General features: G+C 41.5%; 1 protein-coding gene across 1 annotated transcript in view; it reads left to right on the top strand.

Moving 5' to 3' along the window:
* The first annotated feature begins 1,864 nt into the window (after positions 1 to 1,864).
* myo7ab (myosin VIIAb) overlaps positions 1,865 to 18,826 on the top strand; it is a 33,441-nt gene continuing 16,479 nt past the window's right edge. The window contains exons 1-22 of the mRNA XM_071905239.2: positions 1,865 to 1,882; positions 4,699 to 4,812; positions 5,234 to 5,386; positions 6,928 to 6,945; positions 7,628 to 7,812; positions 8,289 to 8,410; positions 8,942 to 9,084; positions 9,536 to 9,649; positions 10,044 to 10,197; positions 11,134 to 11,210; positions 11,743 to 11,862; positions 12,477 to 12,619; positions 12,953 to 13,163; positions 13,685 to 13,820; positions 14,713 to 14,819; positions 15,102 to 15,143; positions 15,769 to 15,906; positions 16,705 to 16,863; positions 17,121 to 17,213; positions 17,743 to 17,837; positions 18,066 to 18,150; positions 18,294 to 18,512. Coding sequence (XP_071761340.1) covers positions 1,865 to 1,882; positions 4,699 to 4,812; positions 5,234 to 5,386; positions 6,928 to 6,945; positions 7,628 to 7,812; positions 8,289 to 8,410; positions 8,942 to 9,084; positions 9,536 to 9,649; positions 10,044 to 10,197; positions 11,134 to 11,210; positions 11,743 to 11,862; positions 12,477 to 12,619; positions 12,953 to 13,163; positions 13,685 to 13,820; positions 14,713 to 14,819; positions 15,102 to 15,143; positions 15,769 to 15,906; positions 16,705 to 16,863; positions 17,121 to 17,213; positions 17,743 to 17,837; positions 18,066 to 18,150; positions 18,294 to 18,512 — 2,646 coding nt within the window. The remainder of the gene's footprint in view (positions 1,883 to 4,698; positions 4,813 to 5,233; positions 5,387 to 6,927; positions 6,946 to 7,627; positions 7,813 to 8,288; positions 8,411 to 8,941; positions 9,085 to 9,535; positions 9,650 to 10,043; positions 10,198 to 11,133; positions 11,211 to 11,742; positions 11,863 to 12,476; positions 12,620 to 12,952; positions 13,164 to 13,684; positions 13,821 to 14,712; positions 14,820 to 15,101; positions 15,144 to 15,768; positions 15,907 to 16,704; positions 16,864 to 17,120; positions 17,214 to 17,742; positions 17,838 to 18,065; positions 18,151 to 18,293; positions 18,513 to 18,826) is intronic.

Raw genomic sequence — 18,826 nt, 5'->3', positions numbered from 1 at the left:
GTTGTCATGGGGGAGAAAATGATTCAGCAGCCATACTAAACTATGGCTTGTACTTAAGCGGTGGGATTAGCCCTTAGAATCCAAGTAAGCCTTGACCAGCCCCCACCCGCCCCATTACCCCCCCGACTCCTTTCCTTCACCAGCCTCCCATGTCCAGCTGAGCCACATGGCTGAGGCAGACATTGTGATTATCTTTACTCTGACTCTGCAGTATCTGTTATTACTGACCAGTTGGGAGGATAACAAGTAGTATGGTACGAACTAAAAGGAATACAACAACTTTCTGAGAGATTGAACTGTCAGTCAGTTTAGCCGTTAAGGGCCAGCAAAAATATAGACACCAATATCCATGTGTCCCATTGGCTCCGTTGCTCTATGCTAACACTTTAGCATACACTATGTTGAGTGATAGTAGGCTCCATGATAACACATAAACATACACTATGTTGAATGATACTAGGCTCCATGCTAACACTTCAGCATACACTGAGTGGTAGTAGGTTTTATGGTACTAGTAGTAGTAGTAGTAGTAGTAGTACTCTGGGAAATGTCTTTATCACAGAAACGCACAGAATCATAGACAAGAAATATAGACAAAACTGAAAATTAGACAAAAATGTTTTGTGGGATGGACCCTTTGTAGTTGTTAGCTTAGAAAGCATTGGCATTGCACACGTAGTATGTGCAAGTATTCAGTATGATTTGTGGGGGGGGGATCAAGTTGAAAAACTGAACATTTGAGAGAGAATTGCAATGAGTATGAAGTAGGAAGGAAAGAAAGAAGTTAAATAGCTATTATTATAGGCTATTGGCAGTATACAGGCAGTACTGAACAGTGTATAATTCAGCAAGTCCAATTACAGTATAATTTTATATTCTGTTTGATGTACCAAGTGATATGAAATTTGAATAGATTTTCCATCATGAAATTAGCAAAAGCTTCAACTGATGCCTAATCTTATGTAAGTACTATAATTTAAAAGTAGTATGAAAAAGTTGCATAAAACAAATATGAAATGTAGGCCAAAGAATAGGACAAAAAAAAAGTTGAATGGAACGTCATATAAAATACAGTATGTAGGAATTTATCATGCACAAAAGTAAATGAGCATTGACTTAAAAAAAAAAAAGATTTTTAGCAGAATACACCATTTAAAATATGAACAATAGGATTTTGACATCAGCCCTGTCTACTCTCACTCACCTGAACATTCATACTATTCGAATCTATGTGAAAATAATGGCCAATAAAGAAAAATCTTTTAAGTATGGTAAGTACTTATTTGAGTATGGCAAAAATAATTAAAGTAATACGTCACATGATCCATAACAAGAGGAAGCCAGTTTTTCCACAATAATTTGTTAATGAAAGCTATCAAAACTATCCTTTTTATATTGAAGCAAGCCTACTTCATATTTGAGTTGAACTTGAAAATTTGCAGTTTGCAAATAGTGTGCAGTCTCCCAAAAAAGCTGTAAATATAGTTCTGAATTTTAAGGTAAAAAGGCAATTCATTTTCATCACCTCCTGTGCGCCAGAGAATGAGCTACCAGACACTGATAGTTTAGAACAGAAAATGTAAAAGCTTTCATGAACTGGTTATAGGTTGAATCACTATTGTTATATCAATCAGCGATAGAGAGTAGGAAAACAGAGATTTATTTGTATGAAAATGTTACAGATTGTTACTTTAATGAATGAAGAAAGCCTCAATCCAACCAACCTCATGTTTTGATTTAATTATTATAATTAATTCTAAAAAATTGGTTTGTTGTTTCAGCTGCATGACTTCTATGACTGTTTGCATTGCAGAGCCCTCACATGGTGACTTCTGATGTCCTGGAACCAACCAGAAGCTGAACCATGGTCATTCTGCAACAAGTACGTCATGTGGAGAAATGCCTCAATCAGCTTAGTGACCGCTTTCATCTCACACCGTCACAGACTTCTTTGCTCCTCTTTGCTCTCCTTCTTCTCCCTCACTCACACTTTTGTCAGTGCTCTTTTTTTGGCAAACAGTTAAACAGTTATGTACATCATACCTGGCAGCTGGGAGGGTTACTCATTTATTTCCCCATCCGGATTTTCCTAGCCGGTCTGGAGATTCAAAACAATAACCTTCTTGTCACAAGCCTACTTCTTTAAGCTTTAGGCTACCATAACCAGTACATGACCCTTGCAGGTAATACCATTCATTTTAATGATGGTAAGTTCTTTTGAAACCCAGTTTAGCACAAGGGGAATGATATCATCACACATAAGATAAGATGAAACTTGATAATGAAAGGAGGTTACAACAGCAAAATAATAATAAGATACAGCAAAGAAAAATAGAAAATAATTAAGAATACAGAAAAAGGGGAGTATTAAACATTACACCACTGACAATGCCAATGTGTTAAGAACATATTAACTAATTCAATGTATGAAAAGTACTGTCTGAAAAAAATTATGAATGATGACATTAAAATAACCCTAGTAGAACATACTGCGAAAAAGAAAAAAAAAAGAATTAAAATATGTATGATATGAAAAATACTAGAAAAGGAAATATATTCAGTATGAAATAATTGAAAAAATATAAAAAATGATCAAGATATAGGCCTGCTATATGCACTTTATACAAATTAAAGAGGATATGGGAATATGAAGGAAACAAAATGTGCACATCATATGTATATAAAATGTATACTGAATTCACCTCTTCTAAACTTCCCAAAGGACACACACACATTTCAGTCGCACACTAAATATAGCAGAATTATTCAGCCACATTCAGCCCCATATCAGGCCATTGATAGTTTCCCCTCAGACTCATTACGCTGGTTCAATCTCAGCTCGGAGCCCCAGCTATGAATCTCATTCCCATGGGAGACATCTGGATGTTGTTAAATGGAAACAAAAAATAGCCTCCTTAAGGTCAGGGTCTAGACCGAGGAGGAGATTGTGTTTTTCTGCTGCAGTTTTTATGTTTTCTCTTATGAAGGGATTTGCCGGTAGCTGCTGCTGTGCTTAGTATCTAAACAAACTGGAGACATGCTAAATCTGTGGGTGTTCTTAGAGCCTGGCGCATAAGACACCCACAGCATTTGAATGGGTAGAATGGTTTCTCCACTGTTTTCTATGGTATTTTGGCTGGTACACCAAAAAATGGCGTCTATGGTCAGTTTCCGTGGTGACAACAGATGTTTGTTAAGGTTGTAAAGTGTGTCACACTGGCTACCACACAGCGTGAGTGGGTTAGCTTTGTAATGTTACAAGACTAACGTTAAATGAATAAAATGTGAAGACTTACCAACAGTAATATAGCACGATTAAACCCAATCGGTCCAAAAATCCTTGAGTAGCCCCCCGCTGACAGCAAAGCGACGGAGACAGAGCAACGCCAGTTTCCCACTGCTTGGTCCTTGCTGTGACTTGCCGTAAGTCTGTTTATACGGAAGCTAGGCCAACGGTACCAAGGAGGTTTTATTTACCTTTATTTACATTTTGAAAGAAGTTCCAGTCACTGTTTCATATTAATGCACGCATTCAGGAACACCGCTAGAGCCGAGACGAGATAGGAGGGGACATCTAAATGAAACAGAAAATAACGCTAGATTTTACACAATTAAAATCTTTACTGGGATTCCCTCTACCCCTCATTCCCCCAGCCCTCTCTTGGCTTAAATGTTAGTTTCTACCGTTTCCCACCAAGTGTGACCGACTAGCCTGGGTTTATCTGGGTCTGCATGTTGGTGTTGGTAATTGTGACCTTGCTGACGAGGCCGATGTCTCCAAAACAAGGTGTGCGTCTTAATCCTGAGACGTGGCAAAGCCCTTTCCCTGGCTTAGCCTGACTTCCTGGAGCCCAGCTGATTGACACTTGATAGATAAAATCAGGCTTTAAGCTCCTCCCCGCTAAACCGTAATCCCACTCAAATGCAGCACACCCTCCCTCGGAACAGTGGCGAGCTCTAAGGTCAGAGGTTACACCGTGCCCTTTGTAGGCTGCGGTTGGCCGGGGCTAAGCTCTCATCAGGCTAAATCCTGCCATTGGGTGAGTTGGCAGCTGAAAAACAGTGGTGCAACTTGAAATAGTCACTTGAACAAACAATAAGATTGTAATAAAAGGAATGAAATTTTGTGAGCAACACGTAACAACCCCCCCCCACCACACCCACGCACACACACACACACACACACACACACACACACACCTCTGGCTGCTGCTAATACCTTGGTTGGCAGGTCTTGGTTGGCAAGTCTTACCGGACCTTGTTTGTATCCTGTGGTTATGTAGTGGGTCAAGGTATCAAACAACAATAGTGCCATAACAGTCAAAATTCCCTTTCTGAATCCTGTTATTTGCTATTATTAAAAAGCCACGCTGATGTTCATGATGTTAGCTTCGCTGTTTCTTTCTTTTCTTCCTGCTTTCCTCCTTTGTTGTTGTTGCTATAACTTCCCTGCTCTGTGGCTGCTAGCCTCACCTTGATAGTCACAACCAGCTCACTGCTGGCCACGCCCACAACAAATGGTTTACGCCCCAAAACATCCCCAACATCACTGAAAAGCTAATTTCAGGCAAACAGGGGGACTTGGCATGTACACAAAGGGTCACAGAGACTCAGACTGATAATGTATAATATAAAAAAAAGGTTTCATATCGCAGCGTGGTGGTGTCGTACTAAACCATCGCTGCTCTTGATATCCAGGGGGACTATGTGTGGCTGGACCTTAAAACAGGCCGTGAATTTGATGTCCCCGTGGGAGCCGTGGTCAAACTGTGTGACTCTGGACAGATCCAGGTCCTGGATGACGAGGGCAGGGTAAGTCCACAGCAGAGTAGAAAGGAAACTTGTATCGCTATGTTATTGTGTACACACACTAGGTTAGACCAATCAGTTTGCAAGTATGTCAGGCCAATATTGGCCTTTTATTAAAAAAAGCTACCTCTGATATGATGGATATGGTGCAGTTTATTTGATTACATATTTATTGTAGAATTGAACAATAACTACAGGAAGCCCTTAACCTGAAATGATTCTAATGCAACATTGTGATCAGATTCCTAAGAAGTGTGCATCAATATTATTGTTAGTATCCTCTGTTTCAATGGAGAGTTTTAGTGTCCCATGGTCTAAATGCTGTTTCAGGGGCTTGCCAAGAATAAGATTCTGGGGGAAACGACAAACTGTCCCTGTGCCTTCTGTTGATGAATATTTACACTCTGTTTCCCCACCAATACAGGAGCACTGGATCTCCCCTCAGAATGCCACTAACATCAAGCCCATGCACCCAACCTCTGTCCACGGGGTGGAGGACATGATCCGTCTGGGCGACCTCAACGAAGCCGGCATCCTCCGCAACCTGCTCATCCGCTACAATGAGCACGTCATCTATGTTAGTTCCTCTTAACACACCGTCCATCTCACTATTGCAATCATCCGTGGGAGTGTACAAATGTGTTTATTACACTTATTACAGATATACCTTCTGTAATAAGGACTTACAAGGAGCAGAGAGCTTTCTGTGCCTTCCAAGCTATAGTCGACAATTACGGACACCCTGGTAGATTTCTTACTTTATCACCACCTCTCTTTGACCTCCACATTCACTTACCAATGGTTCTTCTGTAAAGCTTTTTCCTCACTGGCTGTTTAAATGCAGGGAGTATTGGCCATACTCCAGTTGAGTTCTTATTCAGGTTAAGCTGTTTACATGAACCTTTGATACCCAGTGATCGAGTCTCCCTGTTGTCACAAATAAACCAATTAGCAGAATATTCCCTCCTCCCTCTTTGACTGAGCAATAGTAACTTACTTCTAATACAGAGGAAAGAAAGTAAGCCAGACATCTTAACCAAGTCTCTCATAATCAGAGTATGAGCTTACCCGGTTATGACATTACATGCGTCTGCCCAAAACCAGGTTGCTTGAGTAACCAGGTTAAGAAGGGAATTCTCAGTGCATGTAAACGTAGCCACATCTGACCCAAACTGAGCTGATTTGTGCCATGCTGTGCCAGTCTGGTCACACCTCTGAACTAGTTCTATGAAAGCTAGGCCAAACATGTTTTCTGTAGATATTGTCTGGTTGACAGTGCAATGTGGAAAAAAAGAGGTTAAAGGAATGCACCAAGTCTTGGGAGAATGGGCAGCTTCTCCATGAGAACATAGACACCAAAATCATCCATGGGTCCCCGCCAGATCGTTGGCTCTGGTGCTCCATGCTAACACTTTAGCATACACTATGTTGAGTGATAGTAGTCTCCATGCTAACACTTTAGCATACACTATGTTGATGATAGGAGGCCACTGGCATTATCTTAAAAGTGAGAAAGTGAGAACTTGTAGCAGCTCTGAAGCTAAGTAATTGTAAGTCAAATTATATGCGGCTAGTGTGCCATTCTTGGCACAAATTTACATATACGATACAAAAATAAAACAGACTTCTTTCCCTGTTCACTGTTTCTATAGGAAGTGAAGGTGGTGGGTGATGGCAGACTGTGTACAGCTAAAAATCACTGCACAGTGGATCAATATGTAATTGCTCGCCTGAAATAGTTCCAAAAACCTGGCTACATCAGCTATTTGGGGTTAATAATACTTCATTTCTAGCACTCATGAATGTACAGGTCATACAATTACAACCACTGACAACTTTATACTACTATTTTATTTGTATAAAAGGTCAGTCTTCCTTGGATATTGCTAATGACTTACTATCACTCAACATAGTGTATTCTAAAGTGTTAGCATGGAGCACCACAGAGCCAGCGATCTACTGGGGACCTATGGATGATTTGATATCTATGTTCTCATCATTTAACAGCTAAGTTGACCAAAGGACCAAGCTGCTAAAATCTTGGTGTATTTGTTTAATAGTTTGCCCCTGTCGGTTCCTTGACAGTTTACAGTTGTTTTGTTCTCTCTCTCCATGTAGACTAATTGTGGTGGAAGGGTGAGTACAGACTAAAATAAGACCTCTCACCCATTTGTGTGACAAGAAAATGCTAACACGGCTTTGCGATGCCAGATCCTCTCCTAACATAGTTTTTGTATTTGTCAGCATGTCACTTCTAATATAGTGCTTATAAGCTTTCTTGCTTTATTAATGACTGGTTTTAATCCTCGCTGTAGCCACTGCTCAGCACATTTCTTTTGCTCCAGCTTGTTAAGTGGCCTTTTAACCGTCAAAGCATGAACATTGTGAACCCAAGATTTTCTCAGAGGGATGTGAAATCAAATTGGGGGGGTGTGCTTTGGAATACACCCAAGATAATATATTACTGTAATGATTTTAGAAGGTTTAAATGCTTAGCAAGAATTACAATTTCTCATGATTAGTGAGATTGACGCTTAAATTCACTATAATCAACCTCAGTCAAATATACTGTAATTTCAGTGGTTTAACACTTGAAAGGCCAATGGATTTTGGGGATCCAAGAGAGGGCCAACAAGCTGTCTATGCCAACAGAAAGTGGGTATGGTAAAAGTCATGAAGGGACATATTGAAAAGCTGAGATATTTCAACTCTAAAATTCAAAACAGCCATCAATTGCCCATGACTTGGCCTTTCGAGTGTTAAAAACATCCAGTGTGATTTAGTGATTTTCCTCTCTTCTGGCTTTGGGATACTGCAGACATATACTGGCTCCATCCTGGTAGCAGTCAATCCCTACCAGCTGCTACCCATCTACACAGCAGATCAGATCCGCCTCTACACCAATAAGAAGATAGGGGAGCTGCCGCCGCACATATTCACCATAGCAGACAATTGCTACTTCAACATGCAGCGGAACAACAAGGACCAGTGCTGTATCATTAGGTGTGTGTGTGTGTGTGTGTAACAGATAATTGTCACTTCATGCACTGGATGGATATGATGCAGTTGATTTGGGGGGTTTGGCACAAAACGTGTCAAATTTAAAGATTTTGAAAATTGGCACAAAACATCCATGCCATTAACAGCTTCAGTCCCAAAGTATTTGTATCAGTATTACTGTGTGTGTGTTTGTGTGTGTGTGTGTGTGTGTGTGTGAGAGAGAGAGAGAGAGAGAGAGAGAGAGATAAAGAGCAAGCGTTTCATTTTCAGTTTGTTTCTCCACCAAACAGCACATTTTCACTTGAATTGGCAGAGATAATTATTAGGAGACAACTTACCCACCTCCCAGTTTCATGGGGGATCTGCCCTTCAACCTCAATGTGTGTACATACGTATATATGTATATGAGAGAGAGAGAGAGAGAGAGAGACAATTTGAGTGTGTATTATGAGTGTGTGACAGTGCTTTCTGTGTGACAGTGGTGAGTCTGGAGCAGGAAAGACAGAGAGCACTAAGCTGATCCTCCAGTTCCTGGCAGCCATCAGTGGTCAACACTCCTGGATAGAGCAGCAGGTCCTGGAGGCCAACCCCATCCTCGAAGGTCAGACACACACACAACACACACTCTCCTGCTTCAGGTTGTATGTATTTTATGTATGTATAAATGCAAATCTGAAAAAAATAATGGACAACTCTGATCCAGACAGAGGTAAATTTAGGTCAGTGAGGGATGAGACACTTCACTCCTCTATAGCTGAACACTATCAAACTACATCACTCCTCTATAGCTGAACACTGTCAAACTACATCACTCCTCTATAGCTGAACACTATCAAACTACATCACTCCTCTATAGCTCAACACTATCAAACTACATCACTCCTCTATAGCTCAACACTATCAAACTACATCACTCCTCTATAGCTCAACACTATCAAACTACATCACTCTATAGCTCAACACTATCAAACTACATTTGTAGGCTGTAAAGTAACTCAAATTAGATTACACTTCTGAAGCACATTATGGGCTGATTAGTTACTCAGTTTTTGTAATCTGATTACCCAGCTCTGACTTAACCTATGTGTTCTTTCCCCTATCGACTGACTGTGTGATCTGCTCTTTCATTCAGCGTTTGGCAATGCCAAGACCATCCGTAACGACAACTCCAGTCGCTTTGGGAAGTACATCGATATCCACTTCACCAGGCGAGGGGCCATCGAAGGAGCCAAGATAGAGCAGTACCTGCTGGAGAAGTCTCGTGTCTGTCGACAGGTGAGAGACCGGATCGCAGTTTACATCAGTGTCTGTAGGTATAATACAACTTTAATGTTCAGTAAGGAACATCGTAGAGCCTCTAACACCCCCATCTCGTTTTCTGTTCACTTCAGTTGAGCTCAGTTCAGTTTAGTTCATTCATTTTGCTGTGTTCATGGGAAATATGGTCAATTTTGAGAAACAAAATCCAGTGTTCCAGTGTGAATGAACTGGTAGCTAAAACTAGACTTTCAAAATAGCTTCTCCAACACTGGATATTCAACATTAATTCATAACAGCATTGTCACTGTTACTGTGACTGTCCCTCAGGCTATGGCATACTGATGCACACATACTAAGCAAGTTACAACTCTGCTTTATATGTATAGCACTTTATTCCAGTTAACCTCTCTCTCTCTCTCTCTCTCACTCTCTCTCTCTCCCTCTCTCTCTCTCTCTCTCTCTCCAGGCTGCAGATGAAAGGAACTACCATATATTCTACTGCATGCTGAAGGGTATGTCTCCAGAGCTGAAGACTAAGCTCGGCCTGGGCCTTGCCACCGACTACTCCTACCTCACTATGGTGAGTATGTGCGTGTGTGAGTGGATTCATGCGTATGTGTATTAGGGTTAGACCGATATATGGAGCCGATATTGTCCTTTTATTAAAAATCAGACCTGGTCCAGTCAGTGTCGTCCACCTCTGATATGATGGATATGATGCAGTTTGATTGGTATTTATTGTAGAGTTGATCAATACTACACTGGTTGTCTATGGGAAGACCTTGTATATCGGCACAAAATATCAGCTATCAGCAGCTTCAGTCCCATAAATATTGTTATCAGTATCGGCCTTCAGTACAAAAATTGTACAAAACACCATAAGTGCATAATATATATTGTACAATACATACATGCATACAGGTACATACATATTGTATCAGTGTTGCTCACTCTCTGGCTCTGTCCCCCTGCAGGGTAACTGTACGCAGTGCGACGGCCGGGACGACCTGAGCGATTACTCCAGCATCCTGTCGGCCATGAAGGTCCTCATGTTCACCGAGACGGAGAACTGGGAGATCTCCAAGCTGTTGGCTGCCATCCTGCACATGGGCAACCTGCGCTTCGAGGGTGAGTCACACCGCATGTCCACTAGGACTGCAATTCGTTGGAAAATAATTGAAATCGCAATATTAGTTACTAGGGTTAGACCGATATATCAGGTTGCCGATATATGGGGCCGATATCGGCCTTTTATTAAAAATCAGGTATCAGCCAGTCAGTGTCGTCCACCTCTGATATGATGGATGTGATGCAGTTTGTTTGATTACATATTTATTGTAGAATTGATCAATACTAGAGAGTCCCAATACTTGGGATTTTTTTGTATTTTTTTGGCATGAAATTGATCAAATTTAAAGAAAATCTGCACAAAATGTCAGCAGCTTCAATCCAAAAATATTAATCAAAAAAATAAAAAAAAACAATGGCCTTCAACTTAGATCGTTATTTTTTTTTTATCATTTTTTTAGCATTTATATTCCAGGCAGCCTCCTGTATAAGTTAGAATCCCTCGCCTACAAATTAAATTGCATGTCAGGGATCTTTTCCACTTTATTCAAGACTTACAAATATTTGCACTAGCATCTCACCATCCTGCAAAGAATAAAAAAAAAAAAGCTTTGTGTCCACATGTTTAACAGTTCATATGAGTCACAATATCATTTTTTGTCAAGATTGTGCAGATGGAGTTTCCACGTCTCCTTCTCTTTATTTGCAATGGAAAGAATACACCATTGACAGAAATAATTGTTGAGTGTGTGTGTGTGTGTGTCCGTCCAGCATCCATACCCAGATATTAGATTTTCCCTTCTTTCTTAAACAATTTTCCCTCTGTGTAATTTGACAGCCACTGGTTTTGCTTGGAGCACGTGCTGTACCAAATAATTTGCTGATATCTCACTCGTTGAGTGAGAGGTTTGCACTCATCTGTGATCTAGTCGTGTACCTTATGAGGTATGAGGGAATGATTTTTGCCTTCTTGTCCCCCGCCCCCCTCCCCCTCAGCTCGTACCTATGACAACTTGGATGCCTCTGTGGTGGTGAGATCCCCTGACCTGATGACTGCCGCTTCACTCATGGAGGTATGTGTGTGTGTGTGTGTGCATGTGCGTGGGTGTGTGAGTGTACGCACCGGTCCCCAAACAAGAGACCATGCCAGCACGATATTGCTGTCAGGAAAAGTAATTACTTGCTGGAAATCAGTTTGCGCTCAATCATCCAGCAATATCTCTGCATTGAGAGACGTGACACGCACTGACACAGGTGAGAGGAGCGTTACAAGACTGACAATAACTTGCAAGCTATCTAATTAGCTTCAGCTAGCTAACCTGAAGTAACAAAGTTAAAAATAGAAATGGACAAGAGAACGTTAACAATTGCTCTGCTTGCTCTCGAAGAAGAAGTTGAGGAGTCCATTGTGAAACAGAGGATGATGGTACATGACGTCCTCCTAGGTAGAACAGAGCACCGAGAGTCTGATCATCTCATCCAAGAGCTCCGCCTACTTTCTCATGTTGTGTTTTTATTTTGTCCACCCCCTGTATATTACTATATTCGGCGCATGTTTAAACAGGTATTTATGTTTTCCTAATGTTGGTTTGTTGTGTACTGCAGGTGGAGCCTAAGGATGTGATGGTGTGTTTGACCACCCGCACCCTGATCACGCGGGGGGAAAGTGTGGCCACGCCTCTCAGTGTGGAGCAAGGCGTGGATGTCAGGGACGCCTTCGTCAAGGTGCCCGCCTTTTGCCCCTTTATAGCCCTCTATCATGAAAGATGAAAAGATGAGCAGCAGGATGGCCTAGACCAGTGATTCTCAACCTTTTTCATAACAAGAGCCCCTCATTTAGTCCACATTGGGGCCAAGGACTCCCCATTTGATGAGATTTGGTATCTTGGACCCAAATCTGAGAATATTTTTATTGTTTGATATGTATATTTTTCCAGAGTTCCATGACTATCTGTATTGTAGGTAGAGCGATAACAGTGAAACTATGATCAAAATAGTCATTCTTCTACATTCTCTAATTGCGTTATCTTATTGCAAATGAAATAATGGTGATGTTTAACAATTCATCAATTTGCTAGGGACCCCCTGGAGCCCCCTCAAGGACCCCTGGTGGTCCCCGGACCCCACTTTGAGAACCACTGGCCTTGACTAGTTAGACTGTAGTTACTCTCGTGGCCTAGTTAAACTGTTAGAGTGACCGGCCTTGAGCAAGGCGCTGAACCCCTAACTGCTCACTCATGGTAAGCTGCTCTGGATAACGGTGTCAGCGAAACGTCTAAAAGGTAAATGCTGAAAAGGTTAAATATGAGTTGTCATTGACTTTGAGTTGAATTTTCCAGGGGATCTACGGCAGGCTGTTTGTCTGGATCGTGGATAAGATCAACGCAGCCATATACAGGCCGCCGTCCTGCGAGAGCAAGATCATCCGCAGGTCAATCGGCTTGCTGGACATCTTCGGCTTCGAGAACTTCACAGTCAACAGGTGATTTCTACTGGGTGGCTTGATAAAGAACAATGTTAAAACTCTGGGAAAATCAGATGAAATGCAAGAGTGCCCAAACTTTTTGATATGGAGACTCAAGGAGTAACTTCTGAATTCCTATTTCATGATGCAGTTTGGGAGTATTCCTTGTAATAAATCAGTTTTAACTCAAAATCACATCACTCCACAAATTGAATCAAATACCATCAAAACAGACAAAGTAAAATATCTTATCACTCCCCAAAATCCAGAATTTTGTGGAGGACCAAATTTGGCTCCTCTAATTCTCTCACATCAATCACTCACTGTTTTCTTCTTTGCTTCTCCCCATAGTTTTGAACAGCTGTGCATCAACTTCGCCAATGAGAACCTGCAGCAGTTCTTCGTCCGCCACGTCTTCAAGCTGGAGCAGGAGGAGTACAACCTGGAGGACATCAGCTGGCAGCACATCGAGTTCACCGACAACCAGGACGCACTGGACATGATCGCCAACAAGCCCATGAACATCATCTCCCTCATTGATGAAGAGAGCAAGTTCCCTAAGGTACAGTGCAGTGGGAGAACCACATATGACTATCTGCTGTGTTTTTGAATGCAGAAATCTTCACAGCATGCGCCGTCTGTTCACTTTGTTTCACTCTCTACCATTCAGCAACCTCTGCTGATATTTACTAGTCATATTATGCTTCAGTAAAGCAGAAATATTACACATTTAACCTTTAATTAGTTGTTCAGTCATACTTTTTGTAAGTTATTTTTTCATTTAAAGGTCTAATGTATCCCAGATTTCCCCTACCATAGGTCACTCTGCGTTAAAGAGGAGCTAACCCACCTAAAAGAATTTCATTTGTACATGCTTCAATGGAGTTAGTCTCCCATGGTCTAAATGCTGCTTCAGAGGCTTTTCCACCCTGACAAGGACACAATTTTGGAGGAAAACACTTTTGGCATGAAAATGGAGACACTTACAGACGCAATTCGACTGAGTGCCAAATGAAGTCACCGGAGTTATTATGCATGTATTACGAGTTCAAAGCTCATGTCTGTTCTTTGTCCTTCTGTCAGGGAACCGATGCCACAATGCTGTACAAGCTCAACTCCCAGCACAAGCTCAACACCAACTACATTCCTCCTAAGAACAGCTATGAAACACAGTTTGGCATCCAACACTTTGCTGGTGTGGTGCACTACGAGACCAGAGGTATGTCCTATTGCATTGTTCCCCTGCGTTACGCCACATCTGGTCACATCATGATCTACACCTCCAGTGGAATGGACACTGTGGAACAGTTTGCTCAGACGTAGCCACTCTTGATCTAATGAGTAGAAAAGACTGTGCACACTGCATGTATTGTAAAATGGATAGTTTCAGTCCTCAGTTCTGATTTGCTGAGTCACATTTGAAGTCATTGCAAAAACCTGATAAACGCACACCTCTGACTGCATAATAGTTCATTTAAATAATTAAATTAATGCACAACCAGAAAATCAACAGTCCTACTGGTACTTATGTGTCACTTAGCAAGCACATTGTTCAGCAGCCACTGTTCAAGATCTAACTTGGCAGAAGAATAACATTGAATTATTATCGAGATTTATTAAATGTTTATGTTCTTTCTTTTTTAAACAAATTGTGTGTTATTGCCACTTTTTAAAAGTAATAAGGTGCTTAACATGATGTGGAAAACCTACTTAGCTGTTTTTAACAGTAATAATCATTACTTCATTTTCATATGAATACATTTCCATTTTGCTCTTCTCTGTCACCAACTGATCAACCTATAGCCAGGTCATGAAAGCTTTTACATTTGCTGTTCTAAACACTCTGGGGAAAACCCTCTGGCACACCAGAAGTGATACAGTGGTTTGTTTGAAATAAACAGAAGAAGAACTGGGTAGTTAGCATGAGCAGTGATAGCCACCATGGCTGAGCACACAAAGAAAAGAGAAACTCAAACTGCATCAAAAGAAAATCCAAGGAAAAAGACGTCACAGTGTTTGATTGACAGGTGATTGACAAGTGACCTCTGGTAACAAAATGCCACATGAAATGTCAGAGTGTATCCCCCTTTCTCTCTCCTCCTTCCCTCCAGGGTTCCTGGAGAAGAACCGAGACAGTCTCCACACCGACATCATCCAGCTGGTCCACTCCTCCAAGAACAAGTTCATCAAGCAGATCTTCCAGGCTGACGTGGCCATGGTGAGACCAGCAACTGATGCTGTTAGATTTTGTGTTGGCTTAATTGATCATGAGAAGTACAGTGCTGGCGATGGTGGTGGAACGATATGTTTTTATGACCTTCATTGCGGTATTTTTTATGGGTTTTAGGGTATTGCCGTCTCCTAGTGATGATGGCACCGGTGGCTTTTGCCTCCCTTTAGCGTTTCTCCTCATGGTGTTGGGTTTCACTAACAGCGCTCCCCTCCTCTCGATCTTCTCTCTCTTCTCTCTTTCTTCTCTATCTTTGTCCTCTGACATCAGTTTCTGTGTGGCTATCAGCAGCCCAGCACCCCTACTCCCAAGGTAATCAAAGGCCTGTAGCAACGTGTGGTCTCTCCAACCCTGTGTGTGTTCGCTTCATGTAAACCCCAAATACCCGGGTCCTATCACGTTTTCCTTTCGGCTCTACTGAAATGATTTTTCAAGACAGCGATGGGAGGCGTCGGGGTGTTTTTGTATTGACTGCATGTTTAATTTGTCTTCTGTCCATTGTGTACAGTAGTGATAATCTGTGTGCACCCTGTGCTTGTGTGTATCTGTTTGTGTACGCTGTCATGTCAAATGTAGGTGTGAATCAACGTTGTGTGGAAATCAATGTGTCCATGTGTGTAAACTAAAATGGGAGTTGTATGATCTCTCCTCTTAGTTCCTGTTAAAAGCCATATTGATGCATCCTGAACTGGTCACAAACTAGAAAATGCAATTAGTTGAGGCAAGAATACTGAGAGAATAAACACTATAACCTGTTGGTAAAGGTGTTGTAGGTAATAATCTATAATGTATTTACATATAATATTTACACTAGATAAAATTCCAATGGCCTGTTTCAGATAATAAAAGCAATTGGGTTGTTGAAGTTTCATGTTTTATGCAGTATTTACATGTTCTCTTTGTGTGTGTGTGTGTGTGTGTGTGTGTGTGTGTGTAGGGTGTTGAGACCAGAAAGCGTTCTCCTACCCTGAGCAGCCAGTTCAAACGTTCCCTAGAGATGCTGATGAGGACGCTCAGTATGTGTCAACCGTTCTTCGTTCGCTGTATAAAACCCAATGAGCTCAAAAAACCTATGGTGAGTGCATTTTTGTGTGTGTGTGTGTGTTGGGGTTCCTACATATTCTTTGCAAATTCCATGACTTTTCCATGACTATTCTTTGACTATAGTACAGTTATGACTACTATTTGTCAGCGTCCATGTTCATTAATTACTAATTCGTTTTTTTTAAGTCAGTAATTTAACTTTTACTTGAGTATGTTTTGACACGTATGTTTTATTTTTCTACATTTTAAATTGCATCCATTACAGAGTACAAGTTTTGTAGGCTCTCCATAAACACAATTAACTGTAACATTAAATGCTCACATTTATCCATGATAGTTTAGTAAACATTAGTTAAAAAGCCACCCGTCCAGCTGCAGTGTTATTGGTTTGCGTTAGCCTGGTTGTTGTCTAGCTAGTTTGCTAGCCTTGCTAATGCTAGTTAGTTGGATAGCTAATAGCAAAAGAAACATCAATGAGGTAGCTAAATTGAATAATGGCGATGGACTTCTTTTTTTTTATCACAGATTGAGTAATGGCATGAATTTCTAACAGCATATAAACAGTATATAAAATGCATACAATTTCACATATTTAACTTTTTGTTCTATCATCTGTTTTACATTGCATGGTACAGATATATATAACAGTAACAAGTCTGTTTTTTTACATAACTGGGTCTCTTTTGAGTACATTTTAAGCTACTTTTACTTCTACTTTCTTCTACAAAATTTTCAGCAAAGCAACAGTATGTCTGCCTGAGTAGGATACTGTGGTACTTACACCCCTGCATTTCCTGTCGTATGTCTGTCCCTCTGTGTTATTTGTTAGTTATTTGACAGGGAGCTGTGTATTCGCCAGCTACGCTACTCCGGCATGATGGAGACCATCCGGATCAGGCGGGCCGGTTATCCCATCCGGTACACCTTCGCCGAGTTTGTTGACCGCTACCGGGTCCTTATGCCCGGCATCAAACCAGCCCACATACAGGTCAACAGCACAACCACTGTCCTTTCAATTCTGTGTCTATTTACTAATATATTTCTCATTGTTTCTATCTGAGGAGTTGTATTCCAAAAAACACTATATATCAACTTTGGGCCAAGTCATTACCTGAAGTTCATCATTCAGTATCTTTAAAATATAGAAGATTCAGGCTGTAGACTGGTCTCATTTTTCAGCCAAGGACCTAAGTTACTTGCTTAATCATGGAACAGTCACTCCTACGTAGGTCTTTCTCCTTCCAGGAGGACCTACGGGGGACCTGCCAGCAGATAGTCCTGGCCAGGCTGGGGAAACATGATGACTGGCAGATCGGCAAGACCAAGATTTTCCTCAAGGTTGGTTTTCTCATTTAAACCTTAGCCTATTGGGGGCGTCCTGGTGGCTCAGTTGGCTCAGGTGTATTACTGCGACATCCTGGGTTCGAATTCAGCCTTTGTCGCACATCATCCCCCTTTCTCTATTCCAATCCTTTTTCTCTTTATCTGTATCTATCAAATAAAGGAAAAAAATCTTAAAAGTAAGCCTGTGTTTGTATTACAGGTGTAAAACTTTAGTGTGTGTACCCTAGGTGTTTGTGGAAAGCTCCAGAGGACATAAACCCAGTTTGCCTACCTTTTTATATGCCGAATAGAGTTTACTCACCTTTTTAAGCACACATAAATCCTTATGATATCCATGCATAGTATATATCATGCTAAGTAGCTTTCAGCCAATGTAAGTTACATGAGCAATTCATGCTTTCCTGAAAATATAATTGATTTTGGTTCATACTGGTGGTTGGTTGCCTTATGCTGATCACCGACTGGAGGTCATAGTTTGCCCACCTTTATATTTATCACTACATCACTGCCTGTTTCTTGTCAGGACCACCATGACATGCAGCTGGAGATTGAGAGGGACAAGGCCATTACTGACAAGGTCATCCTCATCCAGAAGGCTGTGCGGGGACTCAAGGAGAGGTGAGGAAACTACCTAGGATAGGTCTTGAGGGGACTTCCACTGTACTTGTCTCTGTTTTTATGTCTAGTCGTCTGTCGAAGTATACATCATATGTATGTATATGATGAATGAACCTCCATGTTCCATTTCATGTTGCACTGTGAAGGTGTGATTGAGACTGCTATACATCTCCTCTGAATCACGCCCTAAATTGAGATCTTTTCCTCTTGCTCCATCATTCTGCTTAGGACAAACTTCCTTCGAGTGAGGAGTGCTGTGACTCTCATCCAGAAGGTCTGGAGGGGTTATCGATGCCGGAAAAATTACCAAATCGTGAGTCCCTCTCTTCCCTCGGACACTGACAGATCAGCTTCAGGGACTCTCTCTGGATTAGGATACTGACCGATGGAACTGGTATTTGTAGGTAAAAATTGTACATATTGCACATTTTAAAATACTCTTTTGTCCTCCTTTAGATGCAGACTGGCTTCTTGCGCCTCCAGGCCGTCTGTAGGTCAAGGAAGCTCAACAAGAGCTACCAGTTGGCCCGGCGGCGCGTCTCTCTCATCCAGGCCCGGTGCCGCGGCTTCCTCATCCGCCGGACGTTTTGGCGGCGCCTCCGTGCCGTGCTGACCATCCAGGCCTACACCAGGGGCATGATTGCCAGACGCCTCTGCCAGAGGCTCAGGGCAGAGGTAAACAGTCATTATATTTACTACTGCTACATTTCTCATGTCGCTAACGTGCCAGAGAGTGAGGGCTTTTGGTGCTAAAGGCAGACTTGGAGAAAGTCGAAGGAGGCGGAAACGACGATTGCGATGTGTCCAAATTAGATTTGGCTAACCTGAAAGGAAACCGCTGTAAAGCAGTGATCAGATAGGAGGCTTTTTCCTCCCTAATTTTGTAGATGTGTCACCCATAAAAGCTGTTTTTATACGTTCTTTTTACAAGCTTGTTTACACCTGATTGTATTTCTGTATGTGAAATATGGAAATGTGTGTGTGTGTTT

This window comes from Centroberyx gerrardi, chromosome 11 (assembly GCF_048128805.1).
Source record: "Centroberyx gerrardi isolate f3 chromosome 11, fCenGer3.hap1.cur.20231027, whole genome shotgun sequence".
NCBI lineage: Eukaryota > Metazoa > Chordata > Actinopteri > Beryciformes > Berycidae > Centroberyx > Centroberyx gerrardi.
This window is presented reverse-complemented; position numbering and strand designations above follow the sequence as displayed.